Raw genomic sequence first — 22459 nt, forward strand, 5'->3', positions numbered from 1 at the left:
GCTGCGTCTCCGCTGTGCTGGGGGCAGCTGTTAATGAGCGGATAATTCTCCCCCGGAAGCCATTCTCCTCCTCACTGTTGTTGGCTCAGCGTATCTGCAGGTTGAAGAGTTCAGGGGTAGGCTGGGAGGGGCAGGCGCGTGGGGAGAGGTGGAGGGGCCCACACCTTGCTAGTCAGCGTGGAGGATCTGCCCAGCGAGCCTTGGGAGTCCCCGCAGCCCGTGTGGGAGAGCACACGGAGCACACGCCTGCTGTCCCGATTCTACCGCGCTGGAGACCTCCAGAAGCTACCGCCCTTCCCGGAGGAAGCCTGGGACGAGAAGTTCTTTGAAGGGCCTCTGGCTCCTCCCCTACCTTCAAGCACCTGTGCCTCAGCCTCAGACAGACAGGCCTATCTGTCTTCACTTCATGGAGGAGGCATCGTCTCAGAGGTGTCTGTTGTCCCAGGGTAGCTGGTCAGAAGATGGAAACAGGGTGGACCAAGACAGGGTGGGGCTGTCCTGTCTTCACTGGGTCCTGGCCTCCTGGCTGTGCCCAGCTGAGGCTGCCACCGTAAGAGACCTCTCGCCCTTGACAGCTGGGCCTGGGGTGGCCTCAGAGGATGGAGTCACACAGTCCCCAGTGCTTGTCTCCTGCCTTGGTTGTCATCAGTCTCGACGGCAGAAGGAAAAGAGGCGAAACAACAAAGCCATCCCGGGTTGTGGTGTCCTTCCCACTGGGGTTGGAGGGAGAGACGGAGGCACCCCGGCGTCCAGTGCCTGTGCCACAGCAGCCTTCCTGGGCACCCGAGGCACAGCACCATTAGTGTCATTATCGTTAGTGTGATCACCGTTAGTGTGTTCACTGTCAGGGTGGTCGTGAATATGAGCACTGTTAGCATGATCTCTGGGAGGTGAGGTCATTAGTGTCAGCATGAAACACCATTATGGTGATCGCCATGGGCATGAACTCTGTTAGCGTGAGCATGGTGTGTATGATCACCATTCGCATGACCACCATTGGCGTGACTGTGTCCAGTACCAGCAGCTACAAAATGTTCTAAGTCCGTAAACCATGGGGAACAAAGACATACCTGCAGGTTTAAGGTTCTTTCTACACCACCAGTGCAACACGGAATTCAGTCATGAAGTGGAAGAGCGCTTCCATGTGTGTAATTCTGTACAAGAAACCAGCACATCTCTGCATTTCACAGGCTGCCTGTGCAGCCTCTCCAGGTGTCCAGCGGAAGGTAGAGAGCCAAGCTCTGTGTAGCTGCCTTCCCTGGGATTTTTATTTAGGGGGATTTTAATTCCTTGCCACAGTGGTTCATTTGCAAACGGTCCGAGAACTGCTAACCACGAGTACTTCATGATTCGTTGGAGTCCAGTGGCAGGCACAGCTCTACCTCACCCTGTGTCACAGCGAGATGTCTGTAAGCTCCCATTGGTAGGAGGCCCTGCTGAGGACCAGTGCGGGGGACCCCACCCTTGCTGCTCCTGGCGGGCTGGGCAGACACATCCACAAGTAATGCCCAGTGGTGCTCTCCTGGCATGCACCGTGGGGGCACAGTCTGCAGTGCTGCTGGTGTCTAGCGTGCATCCAGTGCTGGTGTTGGTTGTGGTCTCCGTGGTCCCTCTGGTCCGTCTGGGATGCAGGGTTGTGGTTTTCCACCTTGGCTGTTCCCATGCGTTGTAGAGTTGTGTTGGCAGGAAATGTCAGGTGATGGATGGAGCCGGCAGTCATGGGAAGACTCTGCTTGGAGGAACTCTTTATTCCTTGGGGTCACCTCCAGTTTCCTCTGGGTCTACCAGAACTCTACGGTGGTGGCGTTCAGACTTCCATTCCTCCGTGGGCTCCCTGAAGACATTGACCTGCCACGGTCCTGGAGGGCAAAGGTGCAGACGAGATGCCAGCAGCTCCAGCCTCCATCTGGCGATGCATGGGCGGCCCTTCCCACCTCTTCCAGTTCCTGGTGGCTCTGGCATCTGTGGCTTCTCTCCTGTCTCTGCCTTGATTTCCTTGTAGCTGCTCCCTTATGTAGGAAATCTTCCTTTGTCTTTTACTTATAGGGCTATGGAATTGAAGGATGACCTCCTCAGGACTCTTAGTTAACTTAATTACATAATCAAAGGCTGCTTCTTTACAGACAGTGTCCACCACAGGACCGGGGTCACAGGTCAGCCTGCTGCAATGATGTCACACGGAGCACCTGCTGTGCCAGGACCTTCATGCTTCCTTTCCTGCTCTTTCGGAACCCGGCCCCACGGGCAGCTCTGTCACTCCTGTTCTGTGAAGTTGACAGGGTCACAGAGGCCCCAGTGCCTGTTATAGTGGGGGAGGGGAAGCTGGACCTCACACAGGGCTATTGAGTTGCAGTGCTCAGGCTCCTCCCCCGATAACCCCATCCTTTTTCTCCCCCCTGAACTGGACGCAGGGGGCTATGTTCAAACTCCCTTGTCTGAAAATGTGCTTAAGACCCTTAATTTCCTTGTGCCCCCGGAACCACCCTGACCCCCCAAAAGTACCTCCTCCACATTCATATGTGCAGGACAGTTTACATGCTCACACTCATGCATGCACATACACACACATGTGTGAATGTGCATGCATACAAATAGACAATCATGCACACATGCCCTTATACACAAGGCTGCGCAGCTGCATGCATGCAATCACATGTACATGCAAAAAAGCACACTGCAGGGCTGGGAAGGTGGCTCAGTGGTAGAGCGCTTGCCTTGCATGCCTGAGGCCCTGGGTTCAATTCCTCAGCACCACATAAGCAAAAAGAAAAAAGCCAGAAGTGGTGCTGTGGCTCAAGTGGCAGAGCGCTAGCCTTGAGCTGAAGAGCTGAGGGACAGCACCCAGGCTCAGAGTTCAGGCCCCACAACTGGACCCCCCAAAAAAAAAGCACACTGCATGCACATACACATACACATGCTGGTATCTGTGTGATGCTCATGTGCTCATGGGTGTGCAAACAGGCAAACATGTATGCATGAGTTTCCTGGGTTCTGTCCTGAGCTGGCTAGCACTTCCCTTTGGCCACAGTGGCAATTCTGGGCCATGTCCTCTGCCTAGGTCAGTGTGCACGGTAGACCGGAGGCCCAGTGCTTCCCTGGGTCCTTCACCTTGGCCATGTTCTTCTCAAGATGGACCGTGTGCCTCTTTCTCCTTCAAGTCTTTCTCAAACAGAAAATTGTTACGTGTTTAAAATCAAGATCATGATGAGCATGTATGCTCGTGGACCCACACATGGTGAGTGCCGGTTGCCCGGTGAGATCCCGGGAGAGCTTATTTTGGGATCATTGTCACAATCTCCCTTTAAGTGATGTTTGGAGCCGTGCGTCCCTCACACTGAGCAGGAAAAGGTATAGGAACGCCTTCCCAACGTTTGCCAGGCTGAGTGAGGGATTCCAGGGCGATTCTCCTCAGCGGTGGGGGGACAGGGAGAGTCAGGAGCGGCCTGGTGGGCAGACCAGTCCAGGCAGGACGTTCTGGAGTTCCTGGAGGGAGGGGCAGGGTCATGTGCTGCCGGAAGAGGTAGAGAGCTGGCCGGGGCCTCGAGGATCACCGGGGACCGTGGCTCGTTAAGCACACACAGGCTCCCAGCAGAGTGTGTGCCCGCACTCCACTCGGCCACAGCGGACCTCGGAGAAGCTGAGCACAGGGAGCATATGGCTGTTGTTGAATGCGGGACACTTTGGGCCGAGGCCCAGCACAGGGCAGCAGAGGCATTCACTGATGCGCTCACTTATTCATTCATTACATCCACTGGCTCACTCATTCATTCACCTGTCCATCAGGCCCTGTTCAGGCCCAGCCCTCCGTGTATGGGCAATCAAGGACACAGGAAACAGAGTCTCCATCCGCAGAGGAGGCAGACAGCAAACACCGATACATCACACAGGCAAGGCTCGGGCTGTGGCTCTGCGCTGATGACAAGGGCTGCCAGTGAGCTGCATGAGGCCTTTGTTCAGGGCAACAAAAAGTCTTCAGAGGATGGAATGTTCCCCCAAGACCCGAGGTTGTGGACGTGAGCGTGGCCAGCGTGGGGGCACTGTGCCAGTGGAGGCCTCCAGGCGAGGACTTGGGTGTGTCCTGTGGCCTGAGGTTGGTAAGACGGGAGAAGGGGGATGGAGAGAAGGAAGGGTGCTGGCATGGTGAGGGGAGCAGAGCCTGGCCTGGCCTCCCAGCGACCATCTACACATCATGCAGGGCCCGGCCAAGGCTGAGCCCGAGCCTCCGTGACTCCTCGATCTGCCTGGGCCCCCACAGGCCCGTCCAGGCACTTTCTGTCACCAGCCTGCCACACTGCGGATTCCTGCTACATGGACTCTGAGTTTGGAGGCCCCCCTCCCCTCTCCCTGCCACTGGGAGCCCAGGCCTGGTTTGGATGAGGAAGAGGAGGAGGAAGCAGGGAAGGAGAGGAAAAAGGACAGATTGACATCCTCAGGTGAAATGCCACCTGGGGTCACGTGGAAGAATCCTGGCCAGTATTCAAACATGGTCTCGTGTGGGGAAAACATGCAAGGTGAATGTAGCTTCATACTATCAACAAACAAGTGATTAACTTCAAGACAGAATTTGTGGCAAGAAGGGCCCGTTGGCTGGTTTTCCTTTCCTTATTGTGAAGGTGTTCACAGACTGGAGTCGTTCCCACTCACCAAGTTCAAGGGAGGTTTCCCTTGACAGGTGGGGAAACCGAGGCACGGAAGTGCATGCAGGGCTACCAGCTCTGCTCTGCCGTGGAGAGTGGACGTCTGGTTGTTTGTGGGCATCAGGTCTGAGACCCTGTGGTGTCCAGTCCCTTCTCAGATGTGTCACTCCTCAAAGCCTGCCTGAGATCACATAGAAACAAAAGCGCATCCAGAAAAGTCCTCGGCAGAAGCGAGAGAGAAACACAGCAACACCTCTGTCCCCAAAGAGGCTTCAGAGACAATTACTGATAAATCGGAGCAACGTGCCTGCTATGAATTCAGCTGATTATGGCTGCTAAATTGTTTTTCCCTTGCCAAAGGGTTCCCAATTAACAACCGAACAAGAAAGCTATTGCACCTGAAATACCTGTTTCCTGAGTTAGTGTCAGAGAGGTGGAGCATCATACAACCCACCCACAAGAGGGCTAAGGCCAGCCTGCAATGCCCAGGGCCGCAGCGGGGAGAAGGCATTCCTAGTAAGCGGGATTCTGGGGCTCCAGAACCCCACCCTCCAGTGTGTCCAGCGTCCATGCTGACTCTGCTGCTGTAGGGCTGGCTGTGTCCACCTGTCCCCTGTACTTCCCAGCCTCCGTGTGGAAGCTAGCCCCACGCTGGCCCCACAAATACCGAGTAGGCATCCTGTGGTGACAAGCGTGTGCCGGTCTGGATGAAGCCTGGGTGTGGGGCCAGGGCGTGGGCAGCGTTCACACCCAGGGTCAGGGGGGAGGCGGCCAGCTATGGTGACTCAGCCGGGAGCCTGTTGTTTGTGCAAAGGGGCTGGAACGCAGACCTAGAGATGCGTTGGCAGACACCTGGGACAGCTCCATTTCTGCTCAGTGAAGTCCACTAGGCTCAGGCAGTGTCCAGCCACACTCAGCCAGTCCTCCTTCCCAGCCTCCTGGGACCAGGCCTGCTCTCCTCGGCTGGCTGGAGCTGGACAGTGGGGTCAGGCAAGGGGTAGATGGCACCTCCTGTGGTCCAGTAGGGCTCTTGGGGGTAGGGGACAGTGGAGCCAGCAGAGCCGGTGCGTGCATGTGTGTGTGTGTGTGTGTGTGTGTGTGTGTGTGTGGCGGGTGTCTCTGCCCTGTTGGTACTCTGTGACTCACTGCATTGCCGTGGGAGTGTGGGCCCATGGCGGGCATCCGGGGAATCATTGGGACTATGCTATGGGGCTAACTCCTCAGGGTCCGGAGAGGACCCCGTGGTGTCAGGTCTGCAGGTCTGTCTGTACAGTGTGCCCAGGAGATGCCACCAAAGCCCAGAGATAACTCACTCCTTGGGAGATGATCTTGGGAGGTGAGACTTGTATTTGGATAAAAACAAAATAAAAGCAACTGACTGCCTCAAGCTGACAGTAGAAGCTCCCTTCCACTCTCTTCTTTGGTTCGCTCTTTCCTGGGGATCTCAGCACACCTTCTGCTCCATCCAGGGAATTCCTCCCTGGTACTCAAGATTGTTGACTCCTCCTCTAGGGCTTGCCCAGCCAGAGTGGAATCCAGGACCAGGTCCTGCAGCTAAACTGCCTAGTTCCTCAGGTGGCATATTCATTTCTCATCACCGGGGCAACATATCTGCTATGAACCATTTAAACAAGGAAAAGAACGAGTTTACAGGTTCAGAAGTTTCCGTCTATCATGGCAGGGAGAGTGTGGTGGGGAAGAGCTGGAAGGGTGTGGTGGAGCACAGCAGGGAGGTAGAGAAGAGCAGCTCACCTCTTGGTGAGGTCAGGAAGTAGAGAGAATGCCGGAGCTCATCACTTCTTTTCCTCCTTTCATTCTCACTGGACCTTCAGACTACAAGATGGGAATACAGACACTCAGGGTAGGTCTTCCCTCTTGCCAGTTCTGCCTGCCAGCACCCACACAGACATACTCAACTGCACCTTACTAATATTCTAGGCATTTGTCAAACCAATGAAGTTGACAATCAACTTCACCACCCACCCACTCATCCACCCATCCACCCATCCATCCACCCATTCATCTTCCCACCCATCCATCCATCTATCCAGTCAACCATCCATCCATCCACCTACCAACCCATCCATCCATCCATCTACCAACCCATCCATCCATCCATCCATCCATCTGCCCACCCATCTATCCACTTGTCTATCCATTCATCCATCCACTCAACCATTCACCTGTCTGCCCACCCACCTACCCACTCAGCCAGATAGCCAGCCACTCATCCATCCATTCCTCTATCCACTCATTTATTCACTGACTCATCCAACATCCATCCATCCATCCATCCATCCATCCATCCATCCATCCACTCACCTACCTATCCTTCCAGTCCCAAGCTAGTGGATGGTGAGCCATGACAGTGCCGTGTGCTGCCAGGTGAGGGAGGGGGAAAGGCACTTGTTGCTCAGTTCCACAACCAACCTTCTCATGGCGGGTGCTTAATACATGGCTGTTGAATAAACACAATGACAACACCAAGCATGGTCAACACCCGGCACCCATGGGCACGCCTCATTGGAGGGCTTTGTCAGGGGCCTCTCAGAGTTCCTGCTGTGAGCTAGCCCTGAGGGCTGGTGCAGCTGATCGTGTTGAATGACTGCTAGAAGGACCGAGTCTTGAGCCCGCAGGTGGGCGGAGTCGGACGGGGAGAGACGGAATCGGTCCAGGGCTGGGCTGCAGCAGGACTTTGTTCCTCCTGGGGCCTCTCTCTGGCTGCTGGATGCCATCTTCTCCCTCACAGACCTCTTTCTGTGCTCTCATCTCAGGACAACTGTGCCACTGGACCAGGGCCACTGTACTGACTTCGCTTTAACTGTCCCCAGCAAAGACTCCGCAGGCGCAGGTACACTCCCAGCCCTCTGGGGTAAGGACTAAGCCTGTGGATTTGTTGAGATACAACCCATTCATAACCAGGCCCTGGGGAGGCTGGGGCCAGCCCCCAAGTAAGACACTACCGCTGAGAAGACAGTGATTGCTGTGCTTGTGGAGGCCCTGGGACGGGGGAGAGGGAAGGGAGAGGAGGAGGGGGAGACAGGAGAGGCCTACCCACTGGGTTTAGAGAGAGTTAGAGAGGGCTGGGGACAGAGCAAGGACATAGGGATGGATGGCTGAAGTTGGACAGCCGACCTCTTTGTGGAAGAATCTGTCCCATGCCCTGTGGGTTCCAGTGGCCCCTGGTCTTTGGGTCCCAGTGTTGGGATGTCCTGACGAGGTGGGCTCGGTACCCGGCCTCGAGCCCTACAGGTACTGAGTATCAGCAGATGAGCACCCCACTTTCCTTACCTCCCAAGCAAATACATAGCCAGGGGCATCAGGAAGGCAGAAGCCCTAGGAGCATGGGCTGTGTCATGTGCAGTGTTCTTGAGTTCCTTGTTTGGATGTCCATGGCACAAGGAAGACCATGGACTTGGAGGACGGCTGCTCCTCAGGTGGTGGGCACTGTTAGGCAGAATTTGGTGTCTGAATCCAGTCACCACGGGGCATGGACAGGTGGTCAGGGGCACCCTGCTCAGGATCAACTTCCCCTGGAATGTCGGGTGTTCAGGTGTGTTCCGTGAGGGTCCTCCTGGGCCGGTCATCCCACCTCTGATTAGCCAGAAAAGATGCTTCCCCCTGAAATAGAACTTCTTCCCTTTTCTTTCTCAACCCAGAATCCTGGGGCTGTCGGGACGCGCTGACAAGTTCGCAGACACCCACTCTGTCCCAGCAGCCCCGGTTCTTCTCACAGAGTCTTGGAGGTTTAGGTCCCAGGCGTGGTCCCGCCCCTTAGCCACTGTCTGGCTGCCTCCTCTGTGTTTCTCCGTGGATGATTGCCCGGCCTGCAGCCTCTTGTCCCCATGCCAGTGGCTGGCATAATGCCAGCCAGGCTGTGTTTACTGCTCGGTTTGGGCCTTCCAGTTGCAGACCTTGGAAGGGAGGATGGATCTGGGGTGGGGGGAGGGGAGAGATAGTCCTCAAGAGATGGTATCCTGTGGGCTGTGAGGGAGTTCACAGCCAGGCAACCAGAGGGGATGTGGGAAGGATCGTTGCACACACGGTGTGCACACACAGGCCTGTGTTTGTGTGTACCTCTCTGGGCCCCCGTGCACAGGAAGTCTCTCTGTGGATTTGTGTGTACATGTGATTGTGTTTTGTGAGGCACATGTGTCCGTGTGTCCTCTCCCCCTACACGGGGGAGGGTGGGTGTCACGAGAGGATCGCACAGGGTTAGCTGGGCCCTGGGTCCTGCCGAGGGGCCGTGATGGCTTTCCCCAGGAAGGTTTCTGCAGTGGGAACACCATCCGCCCTTGCTCCGTGATCTCGGAAGTGCTGAGGTCGGCATTGTCTCCGGGGTTCCCGTGGCAGGTAGACATGGACCAGTCCAGCCTGTCTGGGGGCATGCGGCCCTGTGCACCAGGGCGGGATTGTGGGTGGGAGGTGCTGGCTGTGGATGGGGTCAATGTGGACTTCCAGCCAGCTGCCCGTGCCTCCTTCTTTCCACTGCCTTGTGGTGGGACCTGGGAACCTTCCCCCACCCAGGAGAGAGAGCCACACCTGCCCTGAGTGAGTACCACAGGTAGGCTCTCCCAGTCCAGCCCACCTCCTCGTCTGAGCTGTGCTCTCTCCCATGGACGGTGGAGAGCTAGGAGGCTGCCAAGGGGCCCAAGCCCAGAAGACATGCCTCACCTTCCTCCCTAGCCTTCTCTGGGCTCTGCTAGAGGCTGCTGAAGGGGAGCTTGAACTCAGGGCCCTAGTCTCCTTCCCTGTTGGGTGTGAAGCACTGAGGACCGCAGTCTGTTTTGAGCAGTTATGAAGAAAGTTTCTTAAGTGCTTCTGGGGGTCCCAAGGTCATCTCAGATGGGCTCAGCCCCAGCCTGTGCTTGGTGCCTGCAGCCAGGCCTGCCCGCCTACCCTTCCTCTCCAAGCCTGAGATCCGAGGCTTACAGACTCAGAAGGACCCTCAAGGTCACCTGCCTTCCTAGTCACCCCGGCCTTCCTCAGACATTCAAGGTCATGCCTGATGGGCAGTCCTTCCCAGGTGTGAAGGTCATCAGACACATCTTCCAGGAAGTGCTGAGCCTCGCCGGTCCCCTCTGTGACCGAAGTCCCAGAAGCTCCTTGGTCTACTTCCTGCCGGGGCTCTGCTCTCGCACTCCAGATGGGTCTTCCTCCCCTGCAGCCCCTCTCTCCTCCATCCCCCCGCCACACTCCAGCCACATGAGGCCATTTGGCCACTACCCCAAGAAGATGCCCTTTATCAAGCTTCTCCTTAAGGGTGGAGGTCAGAGAGAGATGTGACCTGCAGAGCAAAGGAATAAAACCATGGGGTGTCCGGCCATGCTGGCCCAGCTGCCCCTCCTTAGTGCCTTGGCCGTCTGCCCTTCCAGCACTGGGCACACAGCTGCTCTGGGGACCGTAGCCTGCCATGGCTGGAATCCAGAGATGTCTTCCCATTCTGGGCACGCCTAGCCAGGCCCTCTGCAGGAGCTTAGCCGGCTCCTTGCCATGATCACACACGCCAGGGCCAGGAGAGGCCCCGGGGACTCACTCTGGCCACTGGTCCAAGATCTTGCTGGGGTCTGGGGCTGTTGGCTCCAAGCCCCCTGACCCCAAGCACTGTCCTGGGCCACCGTGCCCTTGGGCCCCTGCCAGGCCTCTGTACCCGGGCAGTGCCATTCTTTTGAGAATCCTGGAAGCCAGGGGGCTGTGCATTGAGAGGCAGCTGCTCCTCCGTGGCTCTCCTCCCCCCCTCCTCACTTGATTTAACAAGTGCCGGGCAATCGTGTGGAGTTTCGTAAATACGAACATAACCATTGCGACAAAAACCAAAATAGAAAATTCCTGCGAAGATACAGAGGCTGCAACGGGCGCTTAGGAAGTTGGCGACAGCCTGACATTTATTCCTCTCAGCTCCCCTTGCAGGAACAAGACTATCAGTAATGAGCCACAGGAGCCACATCTCCACACGTGCAAGGCTGGCTAAGAGGAACGTGTGCTCCCCAGTGTAAGAGCCAGGGAGCAGTCCCAGGATGCACACTGTGTGTGTGAGGGGGGCGGGGGCGAGGGGGGGGGCTGTGTCCTTCCCGGGACCAGCTTCTGCCTGTGACGCCCTCCCTGAGCGCCACCTTTTTCAGTTGTATTTTTAAGAGCCGTCCCTGCAGAGAGGCCCAGCTACTATTTCTGTTTGTCTCTTTTCTGCAAGATGAGAGTAACACTCGTTTCTCTCAGGTTACCGAGAGAACGGGCGAGCGAACGGCATGAGACGATCCCTGCAAGATGCCTGCCTGGCACACAGCTACTGCTCAGTCCCTGGGCGGCGCTATTTTAGGATCCCACTGGCTTTTTCTCTCCACGCTCAGTCCTCCGCGGTTTGGTTTTCCGTCGTTAAATATGCACTTGTGTGATGGCTCTTGTGTCTTCCCATGATGGCCTAGAACCTTCCCTGACAGTCTTTGCGGCCAGATGGCCCTGTGTCCTGGACTCTGAGTTGAACGTCTGGCACGCTGGTGTCATCACGTGGCCCGGGGTGGCTCTGCTTTGCCCTCATGTCAGCCAGCATCCCTGGTCCACCTCCTCTGCATCTGTGGAAGGGCTGCCTGTCTCCCCCGGCAGGCCCCGGTGCAGGGTTAAGAACAGGTGGGAAGTAGGGTGCTTATTGTCTCTTGACTCGGTGTGCTGGTTCGTGCCTGGAAGCTGACAGGTGGATCTGGACAGGGCCTGGATCTCTGTGCATGGTGAGCTCCCTCCACACCCCCAGCGAGTCCGGGCGAAGTAAAGCTGAGGACTGTGCCGGGTGTCGAGAGCTAGCTGTGCCCCTGCAGGCCTCTCCGCTTCCTGGCTCCAGGCACACTTCTGGGGTTTGCTCACGGAAGGCTCCAGGCCAGCGTTGATCCGGCTGGTGCCAGCTCTGTCCTGTGCATAGAGGCAGATGGAGAAGGGTCAGGGCGTGATGCTGGTGTGGGCAGGATCATGCAGGGACCCCTCTCAAGCCTTTGACCCTTCACCCCTTGCAGGGGTGAGGCTAGGTATGGTTCAGGGCATGTGGCAAAGTGAGGCAGATGGGTGTGGGCTGCTCGTGCTGGGCTGCTGGCTGGAAAGGACACAGGTGTGCATGGCGTGTGGGCTGGGCCCTCTGGGCGATGGAACTTCTCTGGGCAGCGGGGCCTGTCCCTGTGTAGCTGTGGGACGGCAGCAGGGACAGGAGAGCCAGGCTCAGCTTCAGATGCAGAAGCCACACTCCCTGCTCCCGGGACCCGGTACATCGCCACCCACCGCTTGTCACCACTTCCCTCCTCCGGAATGCTTGCGGGCACGTTGCCCGGGCAACCAGAATGCCAACGCGTTGCTATCCTTCAGTCTTCTCGGAGCACCTGCGAGGGCTGGTGGGCCCCACGCCTCGGGGGGCCCCGTGTGGCCGAGGAGCCCCTGAGGAGGAGTCGGGCCTTGACCGCCCAGCGTCAGCAAAGAATGGAGGAGTTGCGGAGGCCCTGAGAACGCTTACCCAGAGCCAGCCTAAAAATACCCACCGTGCGGTCTCCAGCATGCCCTGAGTGGGGGTACACACAGGGAAACTGAGGCCCAGAGTGGTTAAGTAGGTTGCCCAAGTTCCTCCAGCTCGGGGGTTACAGTGCCCACACAAGAAGCCCCGACACTGCGTGGTCCCCGGAGCTGGGTTTCAGGACCACCCTTCCTCCTGGAAGAGAGACGGCTACTCCTGTGTGACCCGCGGCAGGGGGCGGGGGCGGAAAGAGAGGGGAAGAGGGGTCTGGCATCAGGGCTTCCGGCTTCAGTGTTTAGGGTGGGGTAAGTCTTCAGGGTGGGGCCACCCGATCTCCAGGAATTCCCCAGCTTCTGGTGTTTCTCTCACTGGGTGTTGGTCATACCCTTGAATGGTGCCAAGCCCATGTGTCCGCAGACACTGTAACTGTCTCCTTGGGGACAGGGTTGTCCCCGGATGAGAGCCAGTGATGCGTCGGGATGATCATTGTAAGTGCAGGACACGCTGTCCCTTAGAGACTTCTGCACAAGGGTGTGACATGGCTGGTGGGGGCCCCTGGGCCCCGGGAGGCCCCACAGGTGGACACTGCCGACCAGGGTGCCCTGCCCACCCCACAGGCACTGCCCTGGCTGAATGCAGCTATGTGGATCGTCCAAGAAGGAAAGTTCTAGACAGCTTAAAAAGTTGTTTTGGCTCCAGTTTCTCTAACAGATGTTGGGACTCCCAAGTCCAGCATCTTCGTACTCTAGGTCCTGGGCTTCGGGTCTGCGTCTGAGGCCAGCACGATGCTGTCCACACCAGGTGCTTCCACGGCGGGTCTAAGAGGGCTGGGGAAAAGACCTGCACATACTAACGGGAGGCTGGCCCAGTGCAGATGCACCGGTCCACGTGATGTCCCAACAGAAAAGATGCTGCTGGTCCGTTACTTTGAGAGAGCTTGATCCCAGAACCCTGTGGGCGAGGTGGATGGACACCTCTCCTGGGGTGCCGGGGTGGGGAGTGCATGTTGGAGCAGGCTGGGTCAGCCTGTGGCCTTCCTTTTCTGGGGTAGAGAACAAGTCACAGCAGTGCCGGGGACCCGGCCCGGAGAAGGCCCCGTGGGCAGGGGAGAGGGGCTGTCTGTCCGGTGCTGTCTCCTGTGCCTTCTGGACATCCCAGGCTCTGACCTGTGCCTCCCGGACCTGGAAGATGCTTCCTGAGCCTCAGGCAGGGAGCCAGGGGGTGCCCTGCCACCCTGGGCTGGGTGTTGTGGGGACCCCAGGGTGTTGCCGACCCCCACGCTGGGGAAGGAGAGCGGCGTGGGCTCTGGGGGGATCCGGGTGCTGGAGAACTCGGCTCTGGCATCCGCTCCCCCGCAAGTCAGACCCGGCGGCAGGCACACCTGACAGGTGGGGTGGGGGCCGCTAGAGATGAGACCCCTGGAGGTTCCTGAAAGGGAGGGCTGTTTTCGAGCCTTTTGAATCAGGAGCAGTGTGAGATTCCACTGTGACAGGACGCGGCAATGACAGAAGCCGCCAAAACCACCTTGGTGACTCACGGCCTAACACACCTTCGTGAGGAAGATGGCGCCAGCCTCTCCTCCCAGGAGCGGGTGACGGGCGCTCCCTTCCTGGGCTGGCTGGAGGGCTCCCGGCCAGGTCTCTGCCTGAGACTTGGAGGGGCTGCCTGTACCTTTCCTGGTGTGTAGCTAGGCGATCTGGGCCTGGCTGTCTCAGGGGAGCCTGGCTTGTTGTTGGCTGAAGGGAAGAACCGGCCTTGGTAGACACATCCTTCTCTGCCTCCCAGGGGTAGAAGCACCTGGAAACTTGAGCAGCGTGGGCTCCAAGGGGAAATTAGAGATAATGGAACCATTTCCGCCCCAGACGCAGAGATCTCGCTTCTCAGTAAACATCCCATTTCTCTTCTGGAGGAAAGCACATTTTCTCTGTCGGAGGTCAGGCAGGACTGGGAGGGAAAGGCCTGTTCCAGTCAGCTTCCCGTCACCATAACCAATACCAGAGGCCCTCTCTCTCATCACTCAAGAGAGAGGAAAGGCTGGGTTTGGCTCACTGTGTGAGAGATCTCAGTCTGTGATCAACAGTGGCCCCAGCGGTGCGTTGGAAGTGTGGTGGAATGTCTCAACAGGGCAAAACGGCTTCCTTGGTGGTCAGAAAGCAGAGGAGGGAGGAAGAGACTGGAGCCCCCAGTCCCCTTCCAAAACATCCTTCTCCAGCCCGTCAGTCCTCCGGTGGACCTGATCTGCCTCACCCCAGGTCCACCACGCTGAGAAGCAGCTACTCAAGATGGCGCCTCGGAGGACCCTAAGTTCCAAACCCACAGCAAGCGGGCCTCCCCTGGAGCTTTTCTCTGCCCTGAGGCCAGGTTGAGCCTGGCTGGCACTGTGCCCTCACCACAGAAGTGTGGCCATGCCACCGGCTCCTATTTGCAAAAAGCAGACTCCTCCTGCTCTTTTCCCTCCTCCTCTCTTCCTGCTTGTCCTTCTCTTCCTCCTCTTCCTCTTCCTGTTCCTCCCCCTTCACTTTTTTTGTGGTGGTACTGGGGTTTGAACTCAGGGCCTACACACTGCTCCTTAGCTCTCTTGTTCAAGGCTGGTGCTCTACCACTTGAGCTTTTTAGTGGTTCCCTAGAGATAGGAGTTTCATGACTTTTCTGTCTGAGCTGGTTTTGAACTGTCATCCTCAGATCTAAGCCTCCTGGGTAACTAGGATTACAGGCATGAGCCCTGGTGCCTAGCTTCCGCTGCTTTCTTACAAGCAAAGGTGGGTCTGTGCATGCTTGAGTTCTTCGCCTCCCTCCCAGGCCTCCAGCCCCCCCATCCCACCCCAGGCGAGATGCAGGGAGCAGGGTTTTGCCCTCCAAAGGCTGTCCTGTCGCCCCAGCAGCACCTGGAATTCTGGAGGGAGGTGTTTTTTTTATTATTATCTTTAAGTACTTGTACAAAGAAGTTTCCAATCTACAAAACAGTATATGAGCACAAAGCGTCTGACAACATTGTCACATCTCTCCTAACCCATCCCTTCTCTCACTTTTTTCTTTAATTGAGATTAGGTGATTATATAAATTTCACATATTTCACAGTATTGTGGAATAGTGATACTCAGGTAAAGTCACAAACACATTTTAACCTTCACAAGGCAAGTTGCCATTATCATAGCCTATACAGTTTGTGAATTCTATGAGCTTTGACAATACAGGTTATTTTTTCCACATCAGGTGATGTTTGCCTTTTTTTCCTTTTGCTTAGTGTAGGCTGTTCCCACTTCTTCTGTTCCTTCTCCTGGCTTCCTTCCATTGCATGCGTATATCTACCATATATATGGTCAAGCACATGGAATCATTTAACAATGATAGGACAAGATGAGTGGCTGTCCTTTGTTTCTTGAGGCCTGTTACTTTGTCATATCTTCTTGTATTTTGGCTTTAGCATCCACATATCAGGGTGGAGGGAGGCTTTAAACAAAGGGACAGTCCTGCCTTCTCTCCACCCCCGGTTGTGACAGGCAACACGCCAGGCTGCCGGTGCTCACTCCTGCATGCCCTGGCTGTCAGGAGTCTGTGGGCGTGTCTTGAAGAGTTCACAGGAAGTGGGTGAGCCCAATGCCCTGGCTGTCAGGAGTCTGTGGGCGTGTCTTGAAGAGTTCACAGGAAGTGGGTGAGCCCAAGGATGTGCCTTGTGCCAGTGACCGTCTTCCCAGCATGGCAGCGGGGGGCCCCGCCCAGGGGTGACCCCTGCAGGCAAGCCTCCTTCAGGTGATGGCGGTGGCGTCCACCACACTGTGGAGAGCAGGTGACCTGGATGGGAGGGGACCAGAGGGCACTGCACCCCCAACCCTGGACCCTCATCTAATCACAAAGCCGGATGGAGATGCAGCTATGGATTCCCTGCCCAGTGCTGCTCAAACCATCCAGGCCATCACAGTCCAAAGCATCAGAGGAGCTCCCAGCAGAGCGGAGCCTGAGGAGACCAGGGCTGCCCAGGACAGGACACTTCGTCCCGGGTGGGATCTCAGGCACAAACTAGCAAGCTCGAATAAAGAATGGAGTTTGGTTAACAGCCACCTGCGCCGGCACCTCTCCCTGAGTGTGGCAGCTGAGCCAGTGATATGTGGAGTGACATGTGCAGGAGGGAACGCTGGGAGGAGAGTCCCAGGAACGAACTGCACTCCTGCAGCTTCTGTGTCAGTCTAAAAGCGTTCCAAAAGGGAGTCAAGGCGCAGCCCGAAAGCGACTGAACGTGGAGCTATGGGCTGGGGCGCACACTCCGCCGAGCCCCTCCTCATCAGGCGAGGGGACTCACACAAGGCCAACTGGGCAACTTGTGGCCCCGATAAAACCTTTCTGGGGTCCTGTTATCCGTGCCCTGTGGGTTGTTGGTTCCAGACACACGGGACTTAGAATGGGAGGAGACCTCAGACCAAACGCTCCGGCTATGAGATGGAAAGACGGTGTATTGGAAGTGACAGGCCCAGGCTCAGGCTCACCTCTCCAGCACACAGCTTTGTCCTCTCCGGGTTCAGAGGCAGGGGCGATGGGACAGGTGCAGATGTTGACCTGGGGTCTGCAGCTGGTCTGGGGTGGACGGCCCAGCTGTCTGGCAGCTCGTCAGTCCTATCCCGTCCTAAGATTTCAGGATGGCCCTTGGACTCCCAAGGTCTCCACCAGGCCCCACTCCCTCTGCCTCAGTGTCCCAACGAGTCAGGGACCAGCAGTTTCCAGAAACTCATGTTGCCAACCCCAGAGATAAAGAGGTATCCGTGCCCCCTAAAGGACAGTAACTTTTCTCCTGTGAGGAAAGTCTACAGAAGGCAACCAGTCTCAACCCACCCGATGTTATTAAACCATGATGCCTATAATCCTAGCTATTCAGGAGGCTGAGATCTGAGGATCATGGTTCAGAGCCAGTCCTGTGGCTCAAGTGGTAGAGTGCTAACCTTGAGCACAAAAGCTCAGTGACAGAACCCAGGCCCTGAGTTCAAGCCCCAGGACACAGCACAAAAACAAATGATCTCAATAAAAAAAGGGACAAAGGAGAGTATCAAGAAGCTGCCATAATAAGGGGAGCTGGCACAGTATTTACTCTCTGCTAGCATTTGAAAAATGTCCCTGGAGAGATTCGAATGACAATGTCCAGGCCTGTCCTGGTGGGGAGGGGTAGAAGTGGGTCAAGCCGGGGGTGGGGGGTGGGGGAAGGAGTGAGCCCTCAGGGAGCCTGGATACAATGTGGAGGACCCTGGAATTCTCCACTGTGCATTCAGGCCTGCCCGCCGTTCCGAGGGTTAGCTCAGGCCTTTCCTCCTTCCCACCAATCAGACTCTAGGATTAGGCATGGAGACCCCCTCATCAGCCACCCCCAGTCCCCTTGCATACCCCCTTCTCTGTCTAGTTCCCTTCATTTTGGTTGAGGTGTAATCCGCATGTCATTAAACTTACTTTTTGGAAGTGTCTGGCTCAGTGGCTTTACTGTTTTATAAGGTGCACAGTCAATTCTAGAATATTCCATCACCCCCAAAGGAGCCCCATCCCCAGCGAGCAACCACCCCCATCCCTCCCCTCCCCGAGCTCCGTAGACAGCCATCTCTGTCTCTATGGAACTCTCTCTCTCCTGACCCTTCCTTGGGATGGCCAGGTCACTAGGCCCTGCCTGACCCTGCTCATTTTGTGTCACCCTTTAAGGTTCCTCCTACTGCACGCAGTCCCTGCTTCCTGCCTTAGCCTGGCCCGTCAGTGCCCGTCTGAGCATGTGCGGGCACTGCTTGGCTTGTGGGCACTCTGGGCAGCTGGGTGGTGCTTCGTGGACACTGGTGTGCAGGCTTTGGTTGGATCTTAAGAGTAGGATCTCATCTCAGGATCTCTGTCAGTGCTTGCTGCTTGTAAGGAATTAACTGTCCCCTCACAGATGTGGGCCTGTTCACCTACCTCCCCCACCCCCACAATGCACCAGGATTCCCCTCTCTGCCAGTCCTGCTGCCCTGGGGGTCGGGGGAAGGTCTGCCTTCCTGTCCTGTAGCTGGGTTTGTGGGTATCATTGGTGGCCTGTGGGTACCCCAGAGTGTGGGGGCATGGGTGCCAGCTCTGCCCGGCCTCCTGGGTAGCACATCACCCTCCAGCTGTAGTGATGACAGTGGTGAGCAGTGCACACAGGCCTTGCCTCCATCTTGGCAGATGGCTGTGGCACGATGGCGGCTTCCTGGGGCACGGCCCATCCAGGAGGTCTGAGCCTTTGTTGTGAGGGGCAGTGTCTTTGGGAATCCCCAGCCATGGGCTGGACAGGGTCAGAGGCACTCTTGGGCTCCCCAATTTCAAAGCCAGCCCAAGAGGGGTGGAAAGAGCTTGTACAAGTCCTTGGAGATACAACCAAAGCTTCCAAAGCTTCCAGCCAGGAAGGCCCGGAGTGACTCAGAACCAGGAAGTCCAGCGAGCCCAGGGGCCTGGCCAGGCCTGAAGGAAGGGCCAGGCGTCACTCAGGCACTGCCCGATCACATCCTCCTTCCCAGGCCCCCCGCGGGACAGAATCAGTCCTGACCACCTTGAGGGAGCTGTGTCCTCTACGGCCCGAGTTTCCTGGTTCCCAAGTGTGTGTGTATAGGGGTGGGGGTTTGCTGTGTTCCCACCCACCCACCTCCCTCTTTTCTCTGAACCCCTTCAATGAAGGGGAGAAACTGGACTGAAGAAGAGAAGGGAGCTGCTTCCCCTGCCATGCTGGGTTTTCTGCATAACAGCTGGGAGTCTTGGAAATGAGGGGGTTTCTATGGTAACCAATTACAGCCCATGATTGGTGAAAAATCACAGAAATATCCTGTGTGTGAAGTTATGCTGGGGAGGCAGGCCCGGGCTTAGGTGCTGGGGTTTTAATTTCCTGGGGCAATATTTCACCCGGCACTGCGGGCAGGCGGGAGCGTTTGCCTCCCATTTCCTGTCCTTCAGCCTGCTTGCTGGGGCCTGCAGGGAACTGGGGAGATTGATGGGGCCTGGAATAGGTCTGGGAGGCCTACAGGGACCTGTTAAGGCCTGATGGGGCTCTGGTGGGGCCTAGGGACCTAGAGGTATGTGCTGAGACCTCAGGACATGTGGTGGGACCTAGAGGGGCTTATAGTGGCTTGGGGAGGTCTAGTGAGGCCTGCAAAAGCCTGACAGGACTCAGGAGTCCTAGGGAGACCTGGAGGAAGGGCTTGGATGGGCCCAGTGTGGCTTAGGGAGGCCTGGTGGGGTCTATAGGGGACTACTGAGGCCCGGTGAGACCTTGTACCTTGTACCTGCCCAACACTCCTCATTCCCCTGAGGCCAGAGTCCTGTCCAGCCGTGCAGCCAGGGGGACACACCCAAGGTGCTCAGCCATGCCCTGTCACCAGTGGCTGCAGAAGTGCCAGTCCTGGGGAAGGGGGCGCTCAGGGAGCCTCTGCTGACCTAGATTTCTGTGTGCAGTGACAGCGGCCCTGCCCCTCACCAAGCTGTTTGTGCAGGGAAATTTCACAGGGGCAGGGCCGGCATGGAGGCACTCGCGTAATGAGCGCTCCCTAATCTCCGCAGCAGAGCACTTTCGTTCTGATTAACCTGGGCTGTATTATTCGGGGACTGTCCCTTTTTGGTAATTAGCGCTCGTTAACCAGAGTTCCTTCCCTCGGCTGTCTGGATGACTCCCGGGAGCTGTCTCGTTCCCACGTGTTAGCGAGAGTCCACCCAGTCACGTGGCCAAGGCACGCTCGGACACACTTGCATGCACACACATAGGCTAACACACGTGTACATCCAGACCTGTGGGGGTGTACGCACACTCATGAGCATGCACAACCAGCTCCCAGCCATGTTCACAGATGCACTGGGGCGTGCCTGCACTGTCTCTCACACTGAGGGACATTCATTCATGTTTGTCGTCACACCCACCGTGCTGACACACTCGGGCTCCTATTCACTGATGCACGGACTCACCCAGTGACGCCAACACATTCATGCACCCTCACAGGGTCACACTCACATACCCCTCACCTGCACACAGTGGGCACAGTGACATGCACACCGATTCATCCTTTGTAGAGACACGAGACTCTGTAAGGAAACTGCTGAATGCGGTGCTCGGCCTGCTCGGCCCAGCTGTTCAGGCTCGCGCACAGCACCCCTACCTCCACCCCCACGCCAGCAGCTGTGGAAGTTCCAGATTCAATTTAACTTTCAGACAGGGGGTTGGTGACGAAAGCTGACTTTGAGTGGCACCTCTAATCAGTCTTCAATTACCCGTGCCTGTGAAGAGGGAGCGTGGGTTGCGCCCTCCAAGCCCCGCTGTGGTCTCTGCGCCGTGCTTCGGATGGGCACGTGATGCTCCAGGGTCCAGTGGTGGAAAGGAAACTCAGGCACAGGGACCAGGATGCTGGCAGGATCCAGGTTAGGGGTCTGGCCTGTAGGCCTCAGACACTTAGGTCTCCTCGGGCTGTGCATTCTCCTGTCATGGCCTCCTGGGAGGCAGCTCTGCCTCCCAGCTGGTTTTGTGGTTGGGCCTGTCTCAGCCCTCCTTGAGCTGATGGGGGCAGAGGCCGGGGTGGCAAAGGCACCCCGCCAGAGGTAAACAGTGGGAGTGGAAAGGTCCACAGAACAAACACTTGACCATTGGCAAACTTGAGCTTATGTGAGATCTCACTACTCCGCCATGCAGAAGGAAGGCACCCAGCCTGCTCTGATGTGTGGGATCTGAGGAAGAGGAGGAGGAGGCCAGTGACTTCGAAGGGGCCAGGCTGGCCTGTGTCCTCACAGAAGGTGGCTCCAGGGCTGTGCCTCAGGGGACACTGGAGGCCTTGGAGCCCCCGTCCCTCGGGACCTCAGGAGGGTCCACAGGCCTCATTGTCACTGCCACTATGTCTGCTTGGTGTCCTTATGGGCCAGGTCTTCCAGGACATTCTGGCAAGGCTGGCCCTGGGATCGTTCTGAGGATCGGACCTCCCTCCTCACTGAAGGGGACTTTGGTGATCAAGGGGTGGGGCTCAGGCCTCTGACCGGGGGTGGGCTCTGTCCTTGGTGCTGGAGAGGAAGTGGCATCTGAGGCCTTCTGGGAAGGGTTTCTCCTTGGAGGTTAAGATGAGGTCTTTCTACAGAAGAGTTTCCTGGCATGGGGGGGAGCAGATGCCTCCCCAGGGAGGGGTCCCTCTCCCTGCTCCCTGCTTCCCACTGACCTCTCTTCTCTCTCTCTCCCTGGCAGCTCCATGTCTATCCGTTGGCCTGGCCGCTCCCTCGGAAGCCATGCTTGGATACTGATAGCCATGATGCAGCTTGCTGTGGATTTTCCATCCTGTGAGTCCTTGGGTCCTGGCCCCGAGTTCCGGCTCCTGCCGCGGCCCCCACAGCGGCCCCCACGGCTCTGGAACCTGCGAAGCGGGCAGCCGGCCCGGATCCCCACGCCCGTGTGGAGCCCACGGGCAACCCGCACAGAACGGGCCCACGGACAGATGCAGACGCCTCGTGTCCGGCGGGCCCACAGGCCTCGGGACCAAGTGGCCATCCTTGTGCCCAAAGCAGGTCTTTCTAAGCCCCCAGCTGCTGCCAAATCCAGCCCTTCTCTGGCCTCCACGTCCTCCTCCTCCTCTTCCTCCTCCTCCACCATGGCTGGCGGGGTGGCCGAGCAGCAGAGCCTCCTGCGGCGGGGCCGGCGGCACATACAGGACGTGGCGTTCAACAGCTTTGACTTCAGAGGCAGCAGGCCCACCACAGAGACTGAGTTCATTGCCTGGGGCCCCACGGGGGACGAGGAGGCCCCAGAGTCCAACACGTTTCCGGGCTTGTTTGGCCCCACCACCATCTCCACCTTACAGACACGGAAGACAACTGTGGGTACCACCACCACCACCACGGCCTCCACAACCACCACGGCTACTGCCGTGACGCTGCAGACTAAGGGGGTCACGGAGTCCCTGGGTCCCCGGAGAAAGATCCCTGTTGGGGTTAGCACAACGGAGCCTTCCACCAGTCCCAGCAGCAACGGGAAAGACAGCAAGCCCCCAAGGATTTTGGGGGAGACCTCAGGTAGGTGCCTCTCCCAGGGTTCCTGTCTGGAGGGGGCTTTCAGGGTGTGGCGCGGGTCAGGAGGGACACCGAGCCTCTCTGGGGTGAAGACTGAAGGAGGGGCGAGGTATCATGTGTTGTGCAGGTGCGTGTTTCTGTGTGCTGGCAAATTTGGGAATAAGGTGGATGCAAGGAGGGTGTGCTGCCCCAACTTCACATCCACTTAGAAGCAGATGCTGCATTCCCATCCTGGGTCTCTGGGAACCCCAATCTACCCACAGCCACATGTCCTGGAACCTTAGAACTTGGTCTCCAGGGACCAGTACAGCTGACCCTCCCAGGGTGTGAACCC

At 57.3% G+C, this 22459-nt stretch overlaps 1 protein-coding gene across 1 annotated transcript in view; it reads left to right on the forward strand.

The window, feature by feature from the left end:
• Positions 1-935: 935 nt before the first annotated feature.
• Positions 936-22459, forward strand: part of Ajap1 (adherens junctions associated protein 1) — a 77539-nt gene continuing 56015 nt past the window's right edge. Inside the window, exons 1-14 of the mRNA XM_013031584.1 lie at positions 936-1014; positions 3173-3235; positions 5862-5973; positions 7412-7488; positions 7838-7889; positions 8297-8360; positions 8991-9135; positions 9664-9906; positions 11639-11881; positions 11982-12081; positions 13385-13481; positions 13616-13714; positions 16807-16871; positions 21308-22128. Of these exons, the coding sequence (XP_012887038.1) occupies positions 936-1014; positions 3173-3235; positions 5862-5973; positions 7412-7488; positions 7838-7889; positions 8297-8360; positions 8991-9135; positions 9664-9906; positions 11639-11881; positions 11982-12081; positions 13385-13481; positions 13616-13714; positions 16807-16871; positions 21308-22128 (2260 nt within the window). The remainder of the gene's footprint in view (positions 1015-3172; positions 3236-5861; positions 5974-7411; positions 7489-7837; positions 7890-8296; positions 8361-8990; positions 9136-9663; positions 9907-11638; positions 11882-11981; positions 12082-13384; positions 13482-13615; positions 13715-16806; positions 16872-21307; positions 22129-22459) is intronic.

The sequence above is a fragment of the Dipodomys ordii genome, unplaced genomic scaffold (assembly GCF_000151885.1).
Source record: "Dipodomys ordii isolate 6190 unplaced genomic scaffold, Dord_2.0 Scaffold6, whole genome shotgun sequence".
NCBI lineage: Eukaryota > Metazoa > Chordata > Mammalia > Rodentia > Heteromyidae > Dipodomys > Dipodomys ordii.